This window comes from Macrobrachium nipponense, chromosome 17 (genome assembly GCF_015104395.2).
Source record: "Macrobrachium nipponense isolate FS-2020 chromosome 17, ASM1510439v2, whole genome shotgun sequence".
NCBI lineage: Eukaryota > Metazoa > Arthropoda > Malacostraca > Decapoda > Palaemonidae > Macrobrachium > Macrobrachium nipponense.
In genome coordinates this window covers 52,002,359-52,025,673 of record NC_087210.1, presented here as the reverse complement: position 1 = coordinate 52,025,673, position 23,315 = coordinate 52,002,359, and the positions used below count along the sequence as shown (strand labels likewise).

The following is a 23,315-nucleotide window of genomic DNA, read 5'->3' as shown; positions in this document are numbered from 1 at the left end:
AGCACTTTGCTAACATAGAATTCTCTCTATTCTTATATTCTTGTCTGCAGGTAGACGATATGACAAATTTCTGATGGACATATAAAGATATTGTGCTTCTGTTCATTTTACACTTACATTCTGGTGTGTATGTAGGCAGTCATAGACAGAATGAGTGAAATATGAAGGTGGGCAAGTATTTATAGCAGGAAGGATGGATTAATGTCTTGGCGGGTCAAATTTTCACTAGTCCATTGTTGCCTTGAGGGGCTTTGTTGTAAAACCCTAGCCTTCTTGGTTACATTGATTGGGGAGGTTTATGGGGTTTCTGCTGGTGTCTTTTTATTTTAATTTTACAGGCTTAATTAATTCTTCCCTTTCCCCTCTCCTCTGGTGTTCATTGTTATAATGACTGAATATGAAATCTTGTAGAGAACATGAGACACATTTTGATAGTGGCAGTTGTTTTCCCAATAGGTAAGTGGTGGCATTCATGTGCTGGGAATGCAGATTCATAGAGAACACTACTTTTTTTCAAGTCTCTCTAAGACCACCAAGTTATTCTTCAGGATAAGGTGGTTGGTTCTCATGTTTACGTAGTAGTAAATTATTACCTGTACACACTCAATTCTAACATAGGAGCAGACTATCCACCTTTTTCATGGCCCTTCCATCCTCCAGGTGTTTTTGGAGCATATGGTTCCAGAAATAAACTTTTATTGCACCACAACCACTTCTCCATTGGTGAGGTTTTCTTTGCTGTGTAACTTGTTTATCATGATTCTTGTTTATTGCTTAACCATTTTGTTTGAGAACCTGTTGCATATGAATGTCTGAGCTGATGTCTCAATCGCCTTGGTGGTGTCCCTCCAAAAGAACAGTGCATAAGTGCACGGCAGACAAAAATATGTGCCACAAATTTCTTGTATCTGTTCAGGCACTCGGCTTGATCCACTGAGGCCAAAGCCCGAGTTCACTAATTTCTGTAAACCATGGTAACATAACTGTTTATTCTGATGGATAGATTCATGATAACAACATTGCAAAATTCATCAGAGCAATAAACAAAAACAACAGCAAACAGTATTTATGTTATTTACATTAATAGCACTAAAAGAATGAGCAGAGCTGACCATGTGCCATTGAAAAAGTGCTAGAAGCAACTGGTCAACAAGGTGGAGCTGGGATATCTTGCCAGGCAAAAGAGAAACATGCAGGGGAAGGGGAGTCATGATGGGTTTATAAATTACAAAAAGTTGAGAGGGAAAAGATTAAATAAAGAAGAAAACACTTTTATGATGATCCACCAGGCAACTTTTGCTTTTTCATCAGCCTCTCCTACACTTTTAAAAAAAGGCAAGTGAACATAGAGAAAAATACCTAATTATACCCTCAAGCAAGGAAGAATCATCAATTAGCCCCTAATGAAAATATGTAATCCTGTGATTAGACTTGGAGACATTGAAAGAAAATTATCCAGAAGGTAGCAACACTGAACAGATACCTAAAAACAACAATGATACATTGCAAAGTGGAAAAGCTAATGAACTTCATAAAACTATGATGACACTAAAAAAAAAAAAGCTACAATCAAGTATATTAAAGCTAACTTTACACCCAACACTGGAAAGAATATAAGCTACAAAATAACAAAAATAAATCATAAATCACCACAAAGGAGGAGAAAATAGTAAATCATACTTGCTCTTAAGTAATAGTCTATAATGAAAAACAGACGGTGCAATTACAGAAATTGGGAGCTACACCAACAATATTTTACAACTTCCGGCCTCTGTAGGTTAAAATATGTAGATGAAAAGTATATAAATATCAATAATTATATAAATAAAAATAGTCATATCTGAGAGCAAACAGTTAAGAAGAATATTGCACTGCAAAGCACACACGGAGCAACAGCTATCAGGGGGCTGCGAGTATCCTGGATACACACCTGACCAGGTAGAAGCATTATTTTTCTTGGGGTATGTCTGAGGACCATTAACCACATAAAACAAGCAACAGCAAATTGATGGTGTTTAAATTAATATGACGAAGAAATACCAAAGTAATACCAGCTTACCTTGTTTGAATCATGGAAACTTCATTGACATCCCATACAACAAAATCTTACGATGTACAGAATTTAATGCTATAATAAAAAATTGACCCATATTATATGTGGCTTTCTTAATTACTGTTAGCCACCAATAACATTCTTGTACATAAAACTTTAATGCAAATTTGTCAATCCTCAACATTTTCTGTTCATTCGAACTTGTGAAAAATTTAACAACATATTTACATTCAATTTTCTTTATTGATGGCATTATAATGATGCAAATAGTTGGGTCAGTAAAGCTATGTGTTTACAATTTGGAAGAAAAATTTAACTTTCCTAGAGATTTGGAGTTTAATTCTCTCACGTATAATTGTCATTTTTCATAATGCATAGATGTTTTAATGTTTGTATAGAAAAATATGCCTTTATATTTAACTGCCACCTTTTATCAAGAAACTGAAACATGACTTTCTTTCCCAGCTTTTAAGAGTTTGTTAGCAACTTCATCTGATGAAGAGCCAAGTCTATTAGTATATTATATCATTATGATAAAAAACTAAGATTTCCCATAAATTCTGACAAGGAATTTCATGCAGGAATAGTGCAATAAAAATGTCAATTTTGCCTTTAAAATCTTTACTATGACTGTCTGATGGATTTGTGAGCTGAAATTTCTGGCATAGCAAGATATCTAAATATGGTGTATAAAGTAATGTTTCCTGTGGAAAATTACTTCTTTACTATACAAATGGTGTTTGTAATTTTATTACATTATAATTTTATCTATAGATATTACCTCAAAGTTTTATCTGGAAAACCATGTAATAACTTCTTACTTTGCCTTTATTCAATAAAAGCAGGCACAATAATGTGCTGAATAGTAAAGTGACCTTGTCGAAGGCCATAAGCCACTACCTGGTCCTAGGTCCACGTTCTCAATTACTAAAATATTTTCTTATCAACATTGCTAGTCTCTTGTTGGTGTTCACTATTGTTTGTTATTAAATAACTACAAGTTCTGTTCTTCATATGATTGATATTATTTATAATCAATATTATTCTTCTAAATTCTTCCCCCTGCTTAATGTTACTCATCTTCAACAATCATTCAATAAAACATCATTTTCTTCAGCATTTCGAGGAAAGTTTATGATACATCAATGCCATACACAACACTGAAGAACAGTTTTATGCATTCAATGTAAAATACTGCATGAACAAGCATTGTATAAAATACACCACACATTTTTCACCAGTTTACTTCAATTAAAGTAATTAGCCAAAAACTTATGTACTTTACAAAACTTTCAATAAGAAACTTCATATACAATAGTTTATCACAGTAAATGATATACATTATAAATATTTTGCAGGCAAATGCACAAAAGTAAGTATTATGTTTTATATGAAAGGAAAAAGAAAATCTGTTAAAACTGTATTTACTGTTCTATGTCAGTGCCAAATATTGATATACATTGCTAAGAATATGATTTCCTAACAACAAACTATTTGACACACATATGCTAAAGTAACTTCAGTATATGTCCAGCACACTCACCAACCTTAGATGGCGATGTAATAGAAGCAAGTGCATTAACAACAGGTTTGATATCAAGGTTTCCGGCAAGAGACTGACACTCTGGGTTATGTGACAGCAGTGTTCCAAGTGCAACAAGAGAACGAAACTGGGCTTCAGGATCTTTAGCGCACATTGCTATTGCAGCAGCACCACTGAGAACCTGGCACTGACTTTCTAGATTCCCTGCTCTTTTTAGAATTACGCTGTAATTAAGAAGAACAGTGGCAGCAGCTATTTCCATATTTTTATTAGGATATGGTGAGACTTCAACCGTTGCTGAAACTATCTGTTCTCTGACCATAGATAGAATACCCCATCCTGGTTCATGACATGCCATGTTAGCAATACATCTGAGAGCTAATAGCTGGGTATTCACATGAGATGGAGGACGTACAAAAAGTACGAGAAGATTTGCCAAGGCAGCACCTTTATCTTTAGTCAACCAAGATTTTTGCAAAGTTTCAGACTGTAAGGCTAGTCGTAAAACATCTAGAGCTGGCCATACATACTCAGCCGGCCACTGGAGAGCAGTTTCAAGAGGGGCTATTTTGTGAGGGTCAATATTTCCATCACTAGACACAGTACTAACTAAATTTTCAAGAACTGTATCTGTTAGCTTGCCTTCAGGAGGCACCATAGCATTTGAAGCAATTAATTTTGTTAGAATTCCAGCTGTATTGCATGACTCGAATTTCAAGGGTAATAACTGAGGGAAAAAATGAGAGTCTACATGCGAGGACGATGCTGCTGTACTGCTTGTAGCATAACTACTTGATCCAGTAAATGGATCTGAACCTCAAACTTGCTGAATGCAATCTACCACCTGTTAAAGAATCAGATCCCGCTGGAGTATACCGTGACCCACCAGTAAAAGGATCACTAAAATGATTCTGTCCTTCTACTCCTAAAGTTATTCCCTTTGTATTGTTGATGATGAATGTTGCTACCTGGTCTAAGAATTCTTGAGGCAATTCATGTCTATGAATGAAACGCTGAGCAGCATAATAGGGGTCTTCTCTAACATTGAAAGGAAGTTTAAGTCGAGTCCCTTCATCAATTTCTACATCAAATACATAATCATACTCTTTACCTTCATATAATACCTTCCCTGATGTTTCCTGAGATCCTCCTGTACCACCCACTACTTCTCCAACTGGCATCCACTGTTGGTTTGCCACAGACCATGAGTAGCAATTTACTTTGTCACCTTCACGGACCATCATGGTATGCCCATCACGTTTCCCAGGAGCAAGTAAAGCTTCTTTACCAGGAAGCTCTGATTTTTTTATGCCCCCCACATCCCCAATTGCCATTGTAGATTTTGCAACACTTTCTTCATATTCCTTTTGATCTCCTTCATCTCCTTGTCGATCCTTCACAGAAGAGAAGATTCTACACATGCCATCACTAGAAAAAATGGATTTATTTATACATTTTTTACAAAATACAAAGATTTAAAATCATTTTCAAGTTCCTTAGATACAAACCTCTTATTCTGTTAATGTTATACTGCCCTAAGTGGTGCAGAGTTAAAACTAAGACTAGTCCTCAGCTGAAAAACAAAATCTTGATTTTTCTTAGCTGGTGAATAACCAGCATGAGCAGTGGCTACTGTTTATTGGATCACAACTGTCAATCACTTTAGAGATCAGGAAACACTTCTTGTAGAATATGCATTTCACAACCAGAAATAATGTAAATTCTGGATAATACAAACCTGAAGTACTTTATATGGATACATACACCTTCAGAAACTGGTTCAGTCACTGAGTCTTGGTCAAAGGTCGCAGGTAAGTGATTTACCAGTTTTCAAACCATCACTTATACCTTCACCAAAAGGGACAAGCAGTGATAGTTCAAGGTAAGGTCATGATAATAATTTCATGTTTCTATATCTAAGAAATATTAAAATTACCCTGAATTTGCCATTTGTTCCTACGAGGATACAATCTTAAATTTTAATGTGGAGGCTAACTCCTCAGATAGGAGGTTCTGTCTTATAGAACATGATGGTACTTCTTCAGAGGAACTGGAACATCTCAAAAAGTCAACACCTGCTTCCCTGTCAAGAGTATAAGCAGGGAAAGACCGACTCCTGTAACCTCCTATACTGATTGGCATCAGATACAAGGGGCTAATAGGGCCCTGTGCCAGTCTGTTTCAGTGTCAAACCATAATCTGGTAAAGGTTCAGGGAAATCCTTTTTCTCCAATTTCCAGACACAGTCATGGTGCTATATCATCAACCAAGGATGAATGATAGCTCTCTAAATCTGGCCGTATTATAAAAATGGACAGAAAGAATAAGCTGTATGTCTTAAGACAAGTGCTTGGTTGTGTCGCTCACCTACATCTGCCAGACCTAAACAAACATGGACTGGGTTGATAAAATGTAAGAAAGGTGCAGAGGAGAGGAAAGCATTTCTTTGCCAACCTAAGCCCAACTATGAACTTTGTCTGATATGAGCAGAAAAAACTAAACAGCTTGAGCAATGCCACACAAGGTCAAAAAAAGAAAAAACAAGGTCTTTTAAGTGTTCACTTGTAGAAAAGGGGAGAGGATTCCATTACAACAAGTTCCTCACTTTAAAACATAACTGAAGGGAACACTGAACCTTCTGAACTGAAAACAAGCAAGCTACCGGTCACTTTCCATACTAAGAGGCCTGAAAAATCACTTGAATGTCACAGGGTCACAAAAGGATGTGCCAAACTTGGCTCCCATATGACCAGTGCCTAAGCAAGAAAGTGGTAGGACTGCAAACCCAAAGGGCAATCTGGTTGGTTCAAGAAATTCTCAGGGAAGAACACCAGAGTGAAAAACTAAGGCATTATAGTAACAGATCTGACTTCTACCCTAAAGCAATTCTCCCTGTATTTTAATAATTTACATGTTTTATTTATTCACTTGTCAATTTATTTTTTCTTCTATAATGAATGATCTCTGTAATTCCTATTATCTTCTATTTTTTCTTCCAAATGAACACCACCCTTGTAGGGGGGTACTGCCGCCAGTGCACATCATTCTGTACAATGTAGGCATTACTTCAGGTTTTTTGCAGCGTCCCTTCAGTCCCTAGCTGCAACTACTTTCATTCCTTTTACTGTACCTCCGTTCACAATCTCTTTCTTCCATCTTACTGTCTACCCTCTCCTAACAATTGCTTCATAGTGCAACAGTGAGGTTTTCCTCCTGTAACACCTTTCAAACCTTTTACTGTCAATTTCTGTTTCAGCACTTAATGGCCTTAGTTGTCCCAGTGCTTGGCATAATGCCAAAAATCTATATAAATCAAATCAAATCAAATGAGCACCATAGTCTTTGGAGCTTGAATTTCAAGTTAATGGCCCTTGTGGGGTTGTTCCATATGAATAGGTTTCATCTTTCTGAATGATAATGATGGTGATCAAGGAGGAATGTATGGAAGAGAAAAAGCCTACAGTGGAGTTGCTCTCTCTCTCTCTCTCTCTCTCTCTCTCTCTCTCTCTCTCTCTCTCTCTCTCTCTCTCTCTCTCTCTCTCTCTCTCTCTCTCTCTCTCTCTCTCTCTCTCTCTCTCAAAGAAAGCAATCTCTGCCATGCAAGGTGACTCTGTTCATTCCCAATCCCCAAAGGAGGGAAGAAAAGAGAAAGTTTCCCTTCCCATGGAATTCTATAAGCCATAAACAATCAATGAAGACACAGAATGAATAACAGAGACCAAGACGCAGTTGAGTGAAAAAGGAGAGTAATAGCATAAGCATCTTCCTCCTGTGAGTAATGGGAGACAAGAATGAGTCTAAGAATCTAGAACAACAGTGAAGCCTCTGTAATCGAATGTATGGTGCATTCAACAGTGGACTCCTGGTGCCTAGGAGGACCACTAGTTGCTTCACTGAAGCCGCAATGCTGTTGCACGAGCCCAGGAGGTCACAGTGAGAAACCCTTTCATAGGAGAAAACAGCACTAGGAAGGCAAAATGTTGCACTAAAAATGAAAGAGAGCATGAGCACATGGTGCACGAGGAAAATTGTAACTACACAAACAACTTTCCTTGACAAGGCAGCTTTAGCCAATTGCTTACTAGTAATACCTGGTGGAAACAGGTAAAAGTCACTTAAATTCTACTTGAAAGTGTCAAAGCATCACTCCTACCAAGCCAATCTGATATGGTAAAATTAAAAGAGAGAATAACTTAAGGCAAATCCTCTTATTATCTCTTGAACGTTCCTATCCAAGAACAAATTCTGGAACCAGAACTAGTACCATTAACACCAGATCTGGTGCTGCTAACATCAGAACTGTCACTTCTAACATAGGATCTGGAGCCCACCCCCCCCACACACACACACACACACACACACACACACACACACACACACACACACACACACCCCAGACCAAAATGCGGAAGAAAATGGGCATAGATCTGTACCACTTTCTGACATGTCCAAGTTCCCTGTTACTCCATACCACAAGAGTGTAAGATAGGACATGCCAAGGACAAGGCAAGATAAAAGCAGGGGTGCTGACCCTTCCTCTGGTGAGGGGAAAAACTAAAGCTTAGCAAGCTTCTCAGGAGGGTAGCTCAGAAAAAAAAAAAATATCCCATGGAACTAATGCCAAGTGAACATAAGAAAAAATACTCCATCCTATCAATTCTAATGCCCTGAATTGATGGGCAGCTTATTTAGAATAACAGATCAAACTGAATTGATAGGAAGCTTATTTACAATAAAAGATCAAAGAGAAGCAGCATAGGACCTAACCACTTACTAACAACAAAGCAGACAAAACATGCATCCCTGAACACAAGTCTTACAAGTTAGTTATTTCTACAGAGCAGACAAAATGACAAATTTTCTATGACAATTTGTATTTTTCATAGCTACAAATCCGAGGTCTTAACAATAGGATAATTTCTAGCACCTAGCTGGATCCGGTTAAAAAACGGATGAAAGCAACGAATCTTGTGATATCTGGCAACACATGCGCAGATCGGGTGAAGAATGGTCAAAGACCATTCACTGACGCCAACACATCAGTCTTTTCTTAACCGCCTGGGCGAGTGTAGTGGTTAACCTCTCTTGGCCTTTACCCGGTTCATTGCCCGTTTCGCTTGTATTTAGTGTGTGTGTGTGTTTGCTGACATTATGGCTTCTTCTGCTCCTTCTTGGCCTCATCAACGTGTGTGCCCCGGAATTCCAGGTTTTCCGTGTCCTCGTTTTTTGGCTTCCGCAGCAACCGATCCCCACAGCACATATAGCAGGTGCCGTTCTAATTTTTGTACTACAACGAATCCTTGCACGGAATGCCAGGCATGGCCTTAAGAGCAATGGAAGTCGTTTTGTAGCAAGAGGGTTTCGACTCTTCCTTCTTGGGAAGGTTTTTCGACTCTTCCTTCTTGGGAAGGTTTTTCGACTCTTCCTTCTTGGGAAGGTTTTTCGACTCTTCCTTCTTGGGAAGGTTTTTCGACTCTTCCTTCTTGGGAAGGTTTTTCGACTTCCTTCTTGGGAAGGTTTTTCGCCTCTTCCCGATGCTTTGTCTCCTGCAGTATTCAACCCCCATAGTAGTGTTGTCCCTGTGTCTCGTTCCTTTTCTTCCATTGATACGTCGCTGGAAGTATCAGGAGCTCACCAGGCTGATTTTTTGTAATGTTGTCCCTTCTTCTTTGGGAGTTAATTTGATTCCCAGGAAGGGGGAGGCTTTTTCATCATTCTCATTTATTCCAGAGTCGGAGGAGTCCAAAATGGTGGCAATTAGGAAAACGCTCGGGCTAGGGGGTACCCCGCCCTTGGAGGGGTTGCTAGCGCACTTTATGGAGGCTCGCTACCCCCTACTCAGGCTGGCCAGACCATCCCCCCTCCTCCCAGCCTCGTCTTCATGGGTAGCCGAGGTCAGCCATCTTGTATTGGTCTGCCAGTGACTGTTGCTGCTGCTTTGAGTCTGGGGGAAGCTGTGGCGTCAACCCCGTTGATGACATCACGGGACCTGTCTTTGTGTATTCCTCCACCAGTGGCGTCTGATTCCCCTTCACACTGAGGGGAAGCCATGACGTCATCACCACTTGTGACATCACACCCATCGATAACATCACTCCCAGTCGTCTCCTCTGCACTGTCTCTCTCAATCGTGACGTCACCTCTGCCGCCCAGTTCGCTACATCTCCCCTCCATGTCATCGGAGCCTTCTCTTGCTGATCAGTCTGAGGTTATATGCCAAGCAGTGCTTAAGATATTGGACTCTGTTTTGGATGATTAGTTGGCTCCCTTGTCAGTTGGGAGAATTGGAAGGAAACACATTGCTTTGTCCCCACCTCCTGTGAAGAGATCGCATAAGAAACCAGTGCTGTCTCCCTCTCCCTCTTCCCCCTCTACACCGCGTCGGCATATCAAGCATTGGCAGGCTAAGGACTTTGCTCTTTCTTGGCCTACGAGGGAGGAACAATGAAGACGTGTTCTCGAGAGTGTTGGTGTTTCGGAGAGTGTTAGTGTATCTTCCCTTGTGCAATTTACAGCGGCTGCTTCATCCTCTGCATCGAATCACAGGCGTGTTGCAACCTCCTCTGTCCATGAACTTCGCGAGTGTGTTGCAACCTCCCCTGTCCGTGCACATAATGCAAGTGCTCCTTCTCCAAGGCCTATTCATCGCTTCCAAGTTCGATTCTGGAGGATTCTCCTTCAATCTCGAGCGTTTGGGATTCCTCTCCAACTCACGTTCGTATGTCTGCCACGCCTGTGACCAGCTCTTGCACATTTCAGTTGTTCATCATTGTCTTTAGCTTTACTTTTGGTTATTCTTTACTATTTCTTATAATTGAAATAAAAAACCTATAAGCCACATGCAACATGCGTACAATGGACACCCTATTTGCATTCCCAGCATTCACATATACCCCCATTGTTCGCAGGAAATTTGTGTATTCACAGTCTTTTTTTAAGAGAAATATCCACAAATTCCTTTTATTTTATCAATTTCATCATAAAATGCACTTTTTGAGATCAAAATATTTTTTAAAACTAGGTCTAAACATTTTTAGTGGGTTCTTGAGTTTCAACTAACAAAATAGGGTGTTTTAAGCATTTTCATAGGGGTTCCAACTATTCACTAGTTCTAGCTATTTGCAGGAGGGTCTGGTACACATCCCCCCCAAATACGAGGGGGACCCCTGTACTACATTAGTGATGGTTGTTCACACTTGGAAATTAATTTAAAACCATGACCTGGTCCAAAGTCCAGGCTTCTAATCATCGCTGGAGTTTTATTTCTTGGTACTTATGTTATAGTTTTTAGTTTTCTTCGCTAAAATTATTTACCTTCCATCTTGGACCTTTTACTGTTCTAAACTTTTCTACAGTGGTGGTTCCATTCTCAGCAGAGTGCTGATAACTCAGCAATTTATGACACTTATATGTCAATTTTCGGTCAATGGCACCTCTGTTAGGTATGTTATGGCGTCATAACTCTACTGATGGCACCTTATGGTGCCAATAACCAAAACTTGGCCTGTTATGGCACTATACAAGCGCCATTAAACCAGATCGCCATTAATCGAGTCCGCCGATAACTGGAAACTATCTCTACCCAACCAAAAAAAGGCTCACTTTGATGAATAATCATGAATACATATATATAAGCCTTTAGTCATCTCCAAAAGTTTTTCCTTGAAAACAGGTAGGTGGTCAAAAGGGACAACCACCACCACAACAGCAAGGACATCTTTTTCACAACGTTCAAAAACATTCTTATAAAGGAAAAAGAAAAGTAACATCTAGAATGCCTATCAAGGACAAAGGCAGAAGAAGAGGTGGATACCAATCGGAACTGTTTGGTCGGGGTCAACTTTGACAACACCACACGCAATAAAAGTCTTCCCTTGGGGTGGAAATGGTCTCATCAACCTCCGCCCCCTTCCTTTTAGAGGGTTCTTTAAAAAACCAGACCCCTCTATGGAAGATAACGTGCAAAATTACCCGTTAAAAGGATCCACAAACCTATCAACATTGAACGAGCACATTATTTACCAAAGGTTTCAGATGACTACCATTGCTCAAATATGTTCAATCATTCCAAAAAGGACTTGGATAGTTTCTATAGATCTAAAAGACGCATACTGGCACATCCCTATCGCTGTTCCCTTCCGCCCCTTCCTAGGGTTCCAGATAAGCTAAAATACATACAGGTTCAAAGTCATGCCCTCTGGGCTAAACACTGCCCAAGAGTTTTGACATAATGAGAAACTGTAGTTGTTCGGGAACTCAGAAAAGAAAAGTGTGCCTGATAAACCTAGGAGCAGTGGTCAACAGACTCCAGCCAAAAGGTTTTAGAACAAATTGGAATGAATCTTGCCTCACACCCAGCAGACGCTTTTCAGTGGCTTGCTCTCTCTCCTTATCAATACTAGGAACAAAATAGAGAAAATCCTCAAAAGGCTCATTGCACAGCCTTGAGTTTCCAGATAGCAATTAGAAGTATGATGGGCCTGCTGCAGTTTGCATCAGTATAATAGATCCAATACTAAGATTGCAATAAAAAAAAAAAATGTGAAAAAATAATGGCTATCAGATACAAGATAAAAGATGCAAGACTGATCTCATCAAAAAAATACTTGGGGAGGTACTTCAGCCTTGAGCCCAGAAGGAATCTCTGGCGAAACAGGCGACCCTGACTCCTTCATAATAGGCCAAAATTGGCCAAGCACACATTGGTACCTAGTAATTCAACAATGGGTGAAGAGATCATTCTCACAACTATCCTGTACCTAGTAATTCAACAATGGGCGAAGAGATCATTTCCACAACCATCCTCTGTTCTACCCCAGACAATAAAGAGGAAAGTCGTCAATACATCCTCCTTTCTGAGCTGAGACCTTCATGTGTGGATTTTTTTAAGTATTATCTACCATGAAAATTACTAACCCAACATCGCTAGGTACCTAGTGCAAAAATTGCAGACATCATCTATTCGACAATACCAGTCCATATGGAAGATATGGTCAAATTATATCCATGTTGAGAGCCCAGTTGAGATTTCTATGGAAACACTTTTAAATAGTCTTATGTACCTTTTGAAGACAAACATCTTACAATTACAACAATCATGGCATACAAGGCAGCATTAATTGGACCCTTTCTTTATGGATTAAGGATGGACTCTATTATAGAAGTTGTCACTTCCCTTCTGCAGTCTTTTGCACTACAAAGATCTGCTACCAAAAGGCTTCCAATTACTTGGCCCCTGAAAAAGGTGCTTCTTAGACTTCTGTCAACCCCTCAATTCAGCAGACCCAATACAACCACAACTCATGTGCTACAGAAGGCAATCTTCTTGATTGTAGCATCAGGAGCTCATATTAGTGAACTTGGCTCTCTTAGACAGGGATGATACATCACACAAATAGCTGATCTTCAATTATTGTTCCCTGGCCCATCATTCCTGGCCAAGAATGAGGATCCCTTAGGAAGAAAATCTCCTATTCTGATGAAAATAATCTAATTTAGCAAAAGATTATGACCAGTTCAAGCACTTAAGGTTTACCTAGAAGTCACAGCAAACATCCCAAAAGATCCAATTTTCCGAGGCAAACCCACACTTATTGCCTAGGTGACATGATATTTAGAAAGAAATATCTCTTTTGATGAGTCTCCAAATGTAAGGGCTCAATATCAGAGCTGGTATCTTAAAACATTACTGCCATAAGTTCAAACAAAATTTGACTACACTCTATATTAACAAGTGGTATAGTTAGTCCTGACCCCATAGTCGCTATAGCAGAAAACCAGGGGTCTTCCCAATGGGTTGGTATGCTGACTAGCACTGGGGAAGATTTGACCTGAATAGCACTGGGGAAGATTTGACCTGAATAGCATTAGGGAAGATTTGACAATGCAACCATACACAGCATGCTTAGAACTTCACCCTAAAAACGGAAATTCGTATTTAGTTTCTTGTTCTTTTGTTACCAAAACCTTCAGGTATTTAGAATGAAGACCGGGACCTTGAAACTTGTGGCTTGACCTCAGACTAGAAATATATTTGGATTGTTGGGATTAATGTTTTATAGCTTATCGTCACCTTTCAATTTCTTTGTAAATCTCCTTGAGGACAAAACAAGTGACTACACTATCAAAAACAGGTTTTGATGTAGGAGAAATGTTTTTTGGTAATTACTGTTGAGTCCTCAAAACCCTCCCATTTCCCTGAAGAAAAGGTAAGGGATTTGGGTAAGGGACCATTCAGCACCGCCAACAGAAAGTAATGGCTTCTTGGTCTCTTATTGGGCCTTATGTTAACAATATGGCAGACGCAAGCATACACAATGTTCACCTCCCTTCTTAAAGGTTTGACATAGGAAAACAGGTTCACTTTGCTCAGGATATAGGAAAATGGCCTCTTATCTTTGAGTCAACTTATACTCCATCATGTGTTAGTATAATGTTTATCATTACAACACAATACCCAACTACAAGATCAAATAAAAGTTAATTCTTTGATATTATTCTGGTCACCATGGAGCTCTGGTCAACCATGGTAGGGTAACTCCTTGAGAACTCAACAGCAACTACCAAAAATACCAAATTTGTAACTAATTTGTATTTTTCATAACTAACAAACCTGAGGTCTTAACATTAGGATTTACTAGCGCCAAGCTGGAAACCGGTAGAATTAAAATTACACTTGTGAGATCCAGGGACTAATGGCATCTATACCAGGTCACGGGGCATGTATACCCAGAATGCCCACGGCTACCTGTGACCCATCAGTTATATTTCTAACCCAGTTTAGACTGCTAGAGGGGTGGTTCGAGGTGGGCCTTTAACTGTTAAGACCTCAGGTTTGTTAGTTATGAAAAATACAAATTAGTTACAAATTTGGTATTTGTTCATACACGAAACAAACCTTCGGTCTTAACATTAGGATAGACTTACTATTGGAGGGAGGTAAGTCTCTACAACTGACTGGGAGTTTGCCACCTTATCCATTTCCGAATATATAGGGAAATTCTAAGAGAATGGACAATGAACCTAGGACCAAAGATATAAGCGGATCTATTGGTTTCCTCCCACTGGGTGTAGATACCATTCTACTGTTTACTCTTGTCCCTTGCGACTGGATCCACCTTCACCCCTCTTTTCCTTATTATCCAGAGGGGTGTGTTGCTACTGAAAAGTATATCATCAGCTAAGATAGCTTCACAGTATGGCTGACCATCTCACCTGCATCTAGTCCGTTCCAGCACATGACGGTACTCTCCTTCATATTGCCCGTAGTTAAAGGAGTAGGAAGAAAGTAGTAAAGAAAAAAAGACCAGTCATCCCATTCATTCTACTTTCATACCTTCATCTTAGACTAGATGCAAACTGACCCGCCAGGGGCACTGGATGAACTATATCACTTGTTGGGCCGCCACCACTGGACCCAAGGAAAAGGTGTCCAAGGATCTATGGGCAACATCTTTCAAATAAAATGAGGTGAAAGTTGTTTGGCGCTTCCAACACGCCAGCTTTCAGAATTTTATCCACAGACATGTTCTTCTTTAAATGCCAGGGAAGCACTCACACCCCTGATGTCATGAGCTCTAGCTCCCACCTGGCTATCTGACCCTCTGTCTTCTACAGTATAAGCATCTCTGATCGTCTCCCTTAGCCAAAATGATATTGTATTCTTGGACACTTCCTTCTTGTTCCGTCCTGTACTTACGAACAACCTCTGGCACCCCGGCCTGAGGTGCCTTGTTCTCTTTACGTACTCCCTTAGTGCCCTGACGGGGCACAGGAGCATTTCAGCTTTGTCGTTGTCTACAAAGTCTGCCAAGGAAGGTATGGTAAAGGAGTCGAATCTGCCGTCTACTATTGTTGGATTTTGGGTCTTTGCCACGAATTCTGGGACAAACTCACACACCATTGATCTCCAACCTCTCGAGTGCTTTATGAGATATGAGAGGCCATGTAGCTCCCCCACCCTTTTGGTTGAAGCCAGGGCCAATAAGAAGACTGTCTTCAGGGTCAGGCTCCTATCCGTGGACTGCCTTAGTGGTTCGTAGGGGGGTTTTGTCAGACTACTCAGTACCTTGGTCAGATCCCAATCTGGGGCTTTTAGCTCCTTTGGTGGGCATGACTGTTCAAAGCTCCTCATCAGCATGGCCAACTCCCATTAAGACGATATGTCCACTCCTTTCATTCGTAAGACTGAGGCTAGAGCAGCCCTGTACCCCTTCACTGCAGATACAGACATATGTTTTTCTGTTCTGAGATATATCAGAAAGTCTGCTAACTGCTGAATAGTGGTACCGAGTGGAGACACGTTCCCTCTACGACACCAATCACAGTATGCTGACCACTTCCCTTGGTATACTGTCGCAGATGATTTTCTGATATTACCTGCCATCTGAGTTGCTGCTTTCTGCGACAAAACCCTCGCTCTCGGAGGAGATACTTGACAGTCTCCACCCGTGAAGCGATAGGGACTTCACGACTGGTGGTACCTCTCCACGTGAGGCTGACACAGAAGGTTGCTCCATGGAGGTAACTCTCTTGGCACATCTACTAGGAGTTCCAGTAGGTCTGGAAACCACTCTGCTTTCGGCCAACGGGGCTACCAGGGTCATCTTGAGGTTCTGAGTCCGCATTACCCTGTTCAGAACCTGACGGATTAGACAAAATGGAGGAAATGCGTACACGTCCAGATTGTCCCAGGGGTGTTGTAGCGCATCTTCTGCTAGCCTCTGCGTCCGGGACTACTGAACAATACACTTCCAACTTTTTGTTGTACCTGGTTGCGAATAGGTCTATGATCGGTCCTTCCCACAACATGAGCATCCTGTCCACTACCTGTTGGTGTAGGGACCACTCCGTTCCCAGAATCTGATCCCTGCGGCTCAACTTGTCGGCCACTATGTTTCTTTTCCCCGGAATATACCTGGCCTTGATGTCTACCAGGTTCTCTATAGCCCACTGGTGAAGTTGAACTGTCATTACATGTAACTGCGAGAAACTAGGCCTCCTTGCTTGTTTATATAAGCTACTACTGTGGTGTTGTCTGACATCAATACCACTGAGTGTCCCTTTACTCTCTCCCTGAATTCTTGTAGAGCCAGGAAAGCTGCTTTCAACTCCAGCACGTTTATATGGAGTTCTCTGTCCTTGCAACTCCATTTTGCTGACACCATCAACTCCTCCATATGGCTCCCCAGCCTTCTAGTGACGCATCCGAGAACAGCAAGAGGTCTGGGGAGGATTGTTGAAGGGGGACACCCACTGTCAGATTGTCGTCGTCCACCCACCACAGCAAGTCTTTCCTCACTTCTGCCGACAAGGGAATTTGCTCGTACGGGTGATCTACTGTTGGTGACCAAAACTCCTTCATCCTCCATTGTAGGACCGAAGGTGTAGCCTTCCTTGTGGTACTAGCTTCTCCAGGGAGGTTAGGATTCCCAGCACCACCTGCCACTGTCTTGCTGGCTGTGTCTCTTTCCCAGAAAGGCATTCACCACTTGTTTGCATTTCTCTACTCTTTGGTCTGTCGGGAATACTTTGGCTTGTGTGTGTCTATCACCATTCCCAGATATTCCAAACGTTTGACTTGGATCCAGCTGCGACTTCTGCTGATTCACCACAATACCTAGGCTGTACAAAGCTGCAGGAGGGGGCCGCCGCCCTGTCCTGAGGGTCAATTTCCTCCCTGGACTTTGCTATCACCAGCCAATCGTCCAGATATCTTATTAGCCTGATCCCCTGAGCATGCGCCCACGCCGACACGAGGGTGAACACTCTTGTAAAAACTTGAGGAGATGTTGTCAATCCGAAGCACAGGACCTTGAACTCGAAAGCTTTCCCTGCAAGACTGAAGCGGAGAAATTTCCTTGAAGACTGATGGACTGGTATCTGAAAGTATGCGTCCTTTAGATCGATTGTCAGCATAAAGTCTCCGATTCTGACTGCTTGTAGAACCGTTTTCGGAGTTTCCATCTTGAAACTGGTTTTCCTTATAAACAGATTCAGCGTTGACAGGTCTATTACTGTCCTCCACTCCCCGTTGGCTTTGGGTACCAGGAAAAATCCTGCTGTAGAAGCCTTTCGTCGGACTGCATACTTGTTGCACAGCTCCTTTTTCCATCATCTTCTTCACTTCGTCCTGCAGAATAGTGGCCTTCTGAGATTTGTGGGCATAAGTGACGTGGGGTAATGGTTGATCTGTCAGGGGCGGGGTTACCTCGAACGGAATCAAATACCCGATCCTGAGAACATCCACCACCCACTGCTCTGCCCCTAGTTCCTGCCACACCTTCCAGTGATTTGCCAGGCAACCCCCCACTGGTGTGGCCGAGTGATGGGAGGCGCCCATCCTATCTTCTTGAGCCTCTCCCTCTTCCCTATTGCCCCTTCCTCTGTTGTTTCTATTGTGAAAGGGCCGATGAGTTATCCTCTTTGGGGAAGAGGGTCTTGTGACTCTATTAGGGATGCTATGTCTCACTGTCTTCTTTCGAGACATCTGCTGTTGTCTTCCCTCCAAAGGAATAGTTTGACTGTTAGAGGTTTTCCTAACTGCCTGTTGCACCAACCTATCGTTAGTGTCCATCCTTCTTCTATCTATCGCCTCTTCCAGTATGACCTCTGGCAACAGTAGTTGCGATTCCAAGATATCCCCATTCCTCATTGCTAACAGGGAATCCAAATCCACATTGCGGCTTAGTCTAGCCAATGCTGCATCTCTCCTCATTAGCAGGATATTTGCCCAAACATTGGCACTTTACCTGTTTGTCAGGTACGCAATCGCCTTGGACCCTGACTGTAGTAATCTAATGAACAATGGTTCATCCACTACTTTCCTTGTTGCTTCCGAGGATGCAATTTTCGCCACTGCTGTTGACCAAAGGTCTAACCAGGACCTAGCCTGAAAGACAGAAGAAGCTGTTGCTTCTAACGTAGCAGCCTCTTGGTACGTCATCGAAGGGCACTCCATTTTAACCTGATCCAAGGTTAATCCAGGCCTTAACCTTACAACCTTAGGGTTCATTTGTCTAGACAGCAAAGGGACCTTCGGTGTCGTATATATTTCCTTTGCTTTATCATTGGAGGGGGAATAAATTTAAATGATCTATTAGATCTTAAGGAATTATCCCTCCCTGCAATCTTTGCGTTTACGTGTTGCAAGACCGATTCCGCATGACTCGAACAAGGCAATTCATACGACACCTTGGTATCCCTCTTTAGTCCAAACGCCATGTCAATTCCAGGAGGAAGCATACTGGCCGGTGTTTCTGTCTTCTCCGAAAGGCTATTGAATTGACGAATCAAATCAATAACCTCTGCATACGAGGCAGAAACTCTTGGTTTTCTCCTTCCTCCGGCTCTAGTGTACCACTCTCCGTCACGAGAGATGTTGTCTCGCCTCTATCTTCTGACAGACGGCCCGGAATTCCACGGCCGCCTGCCCCTATGGCCGCGGTCTCTTTGATCTTTGCTGGCCGCTGTTGGCTCGATCCCAGATAGTCAGCAGGGGAACGAGAACGTCTCACTCTTTCTCTGCTCACGGATCTAGAGCGAGAATCTCGTCTAGATCTCCAAGATGAAGGCTCCCTTAAGACAGAGGTAAGTTCGTCTCTATTAGCATTGGCATCGTTTTCGAGCGTCGGTGAGCCCGGCCTCGGCCTTCTATCCAGACGGACACTGCCTTCCACGAACGTATCCGCCGAGGTTGCCAACTCTCTATTTTTCGTACTTTTAATAGGAGCGTTATCGTCCTTCGTACAGTATTTTGAACGGCCTTACGGGCAAAACTGGGACCTGCATTCCATCCTCTGCTGCACCTTTCGCCGCCAACGTCGATTTTACCAGAGGTATCGCAGTTTTTGCGATCCGAACTGGCAACTCCGCCTCGGCCGCTAGCTCGCCGGCCGTCACCTCTCTCGCTTGTTCGGACTCTTGCGAACGGCTTCCTCTGCCAACCTTGTGCTTAATAGCCACTGATTTTCCGACCTTCTTGCTGACTGAAAATGACAGTCTTGGTCCGAAGAAGAGGAAGAATTGATTCTTCTCCTCTTGGCCCGAGGATCCGCTAGGAACTCCCGAATCCTCCTCCAACGCTTGACTGGCGCTCGCCGTGACGTTATCGGACTTAGCGATGACGCCGAACTAGAGGAAGAAGACGAAGAAGGCGAATCACACTTTTCCTTTTTGTCTCTCTTATTCATTCTCTCCTCTATATCCTGTAATTTCTGCATTACAGTTTGCATTGACGGGTCAGAAGGCGTATTAGCGTCTGGGTGCAGCGAAAAAGGCCGAGAATCGGTCTGTGACGTCATCACGCCTGCCATCTCAGAGTGTGACGTATGTTGTGACGTCATCCCTCTCGTAGGGAGAGACTGAGAGGTTTCTGCTGGCAACCGCACGTTTGCTGCCAAACTACCTCCCACGTTCTGCATCGCTGTAAATACTGAGTGGGATGGTGAAGCAGCGGCCTTAATTCCCATAAATTGCAAGCCCGGGGGATGAGGAACATTCAGCGCTGCCGGACCCTGCTGGAACCGTGACGTCATATAATGCGCAAGCAGACCATCCAAGGTTGGTACGCCTGGTAGGCCTAGCGCTGACCACGTACCATCTAACCTATGCGCTTGAGTAGCAGGAGCCTGGAACAAAGATGGCGGATCTCCCCCTCTACTTGCTGGGAACAAAGGAGAGTGCAAATTATTCATAAAATTACCCAAGGCCCCTCCTGACGTTTCCGATACAGAACCGCTAGGAGAAACCGAAGGGGTATGAGACAATTCAAAAGCAGGTGGAGAAACATATGGAGCAGCCTGGTTTATTACCGATACAAAAGAAGCCGGTAAGGTTTGGTCATCCAAAGATGGCGTCACCCCCTTTCTTTTGTATTGGCTTTTCCCATAGAACTTCTTCCACTGTTCCACCGACCAACCGCGACAAACAGAACACGGATTAGTAACCGTACATACGTTTTCCCTGCACCTACTACACGTTGGATGAGGATCCGTCGACACCGAAGTTAGGAACCTAGAACAAGGGAAGCCACTGACTCCTGGGCATTTCCTTTGTCTCCTCTTCGAAGCGGTAGACGATCCCGATGTTGAGGCAAAATTCTCCATCATACCACGTATACACTCTTACCACACACTGATCACACTTGGAGAAAGAAAAGGAATGAAATGGATAAAGAACGGGCAAACTGAAAAACCGGCTTTAAATGAGATAGACAGTAACACGTCTTATCTTAAAGGCGGTAGGAAAATAACTGATGGGTCACAGGTAGCCGTGGGCATTCTGGGTATACATGCCCCGTGACCTGGTATAGATGCCATTAGTCCCTGGATCTCACAAGTGTAATTTTAATTCTACCGGTTTCCAGCTTGGCGCTAGTAAATCCTAATGTTAAGACCGAAGGTTTGTTTCGTGTATGAACAAATGAGTTTTTCTTACGTTAAAAGTGGCTTTATTACATACTCACCAAGGGCAGCAATCTCTTGTCCTCAATGAATATTGGCAAGTACAATTGAGACAATAGATTGAGAACAAATGAAACACTTGCAAACAATGAAGGTTTTCTTATTTGTGGACAGTGAATAAAGAAACAAATGCATACACACTGACCAATGCTTTTATGGTCTATGTTCTAAGTCAAATTTATTGAAATTATTTACCTTACCTCTTTAATTTTTTTCACTGATCTATATGTTTTGTATCATTATTTATACTTGATTTAACTGAATAATTTTACCTCTTACATTTTTTAATGATCTATTCCTTCATAATATACAATATACAAAACCAACTAACAACTTAAAATACTTGAAGCCTCACTCAATTACTCTGTACACCAAACCCCTATAAGTCACTTCACTTACCTTGTTCCGCAAACAATATCTGAATTTGGCAAAGATCTTACAGCCCAAACTGATTGTGCTGGTACATGTATAGTTTGAACACAGTTGCCATCTGCCTGCCATACACGTAATGTCCTGTCTTCTCCTCCCGTAACAAATCCTTCACCATTTCCAATTATGCTAATCCTGAAATTAAATTTAGTTTCATGTTATTCCTGCACTTCAACTATTTCATGAAAATAATTTACTATACTTCCAGATAAAATTTGATGAACAAAATAAATGGGGCATTCAATAACAAACATATTCTCATTTCTAATAGAATAAACTAAACATCTAAATTTATCTTAAACATAACATTATAATTTTTTTTACCAAAACTCACTAGTCCTAATCAACTCTCATACTATCTTGAATGTCCTCAGGCTTGATGTCTTTTGTCTAATGGTTAAAGTTAAAAATTGAAAACTGAAGAACTATCCATACCAGATTCACTTAAATAAACTTATGTTGAGTGGATGTTAACTCTAGAGTCCTTATTTATCTACAGGTTATAATAAATGGCTATAACAGACAAAGAAGATAATCTCTAATACAGTAGTCCTCTACACACAAACTTTTAACTCTCAAACTTATAGACATGAATCTAAATTAAGAAAGTACAAAATTAGAAACTGTGCCAGAATTTCAAATCTGTCAGCAGTGCATCCTACAATTTCATGTCTCTACCACTTGGCAGCATGAAGGATCCCTTTGAGTAAACTGTCCATGTACAGAAGCTGTTCCACTTTTTCAAAGTAAGATTAACCATTTTTTCTTCATGTCTCAACTGTTGGTTGTTGAATGTACCCAAAATAATGAAAGAAAAATACAATTAAGCATTTTTCTCTGACCTCTAGCCAATTTACAAAAAATCTTTAAATAAGAGAGGGCAAGTGTGCATACTCTAGATAACAAAATAGTTGCAAACAACAAGATTAGCTGATGGAAAACCATGAAAATTGAAAAAAAACTCTATCTCAACTGTTAGTTATTAAAATGCACCTAATATCAATAACAAAAAAAGCAATAACTGTTAAGAGATTTTTCTTATTTCTAGACAATTTACATAATTCTAAACAAATATGAGAAAGAAATGTGCAACTTTCCAATAGGTAGAAGTAAACATCAACATCAGCTTGCAGAAAACAATAAAAATAAACAAGGTATCAGTTGTTGGTTGTTAAAATCCACCCAAAATAAATTACAAAAAATGCAATAATTATTTTGAAAACACTTTCTTTTTTCCAAATAGCTGTACGTAGATCTCTTCGCCTCACAAGCGAACCACAAGCTCCCTTGCTATGTGGCCCCCAACCTGGACCCTCTGGCTTATGCCACGGACGCCCTGTCGTTGGACTGGAATCAATGGAAGAAAATATGAAATTTTCATTATTAAAATGAAGTTTTATTGTATACTTACCGAACAATTATAGAGCCGTGATTTCCACGAGCGGCAGGATACTAAATTCAAATTTAGCGCGTCGGCGTCGCCAACACTGGTGGTGATGACGTCATCTCCCTCCACTCGCGGGAGAACCAGGTACAACTGCCCAGGTGAATCCAATTCTTTCTGCCCGTCCGTCCACCTAAGGGGAGGAGGGTGGGTATAATCATAATTGTTCGGTAAGTATACAATAAAACTTCATTTTAATAATGAAAATTTCATTTTTATTGTAGTGTCTTACCGAACAATTATAGAGCTGATTACACATTTATGGGAAGGTGGGATTCAGTGGACCACTAGTATTTTTAAATGGTTACATTTATTGCAATACCAGTAAACACTCAAGGTGTCTGTTGTACCTTACCTTGTAAGAGAGCTACAGTAGACTGTTAC

At 41.4% G+C, this 23,315-nt stretch overlaps 1 protein-coding gene across 1 annotated transcript in view; it reads right to left on the bottom strand.

Moving 5' to 3' along the window:
• Nucleotides 1-1,686: 1,686 nt before the first annotated feature.
• Nucleotides 1,687-23,315, bottom strand: part of LOC135196217 (phospholipase A-2-activating protein-like) — a 150,428-nt gene continuing 128,799 nt past the window's right edge. The window contains 3 exon segments of the mRNA XM_064222857.1: nucleotides 1,687-4,414; nucleotides 4,416-5,024; nucleotides 21,458-21,622. Of these exon segments, the coding sequence (XP_064078927.1) occupies nucleotides 3,562-4,414; nucleotides 4,416-5,024; nucleotides 21,458-21,622 (1,627 nt within the window). The 3' untranslated portion in view covers nucleotides 1,687-3,561.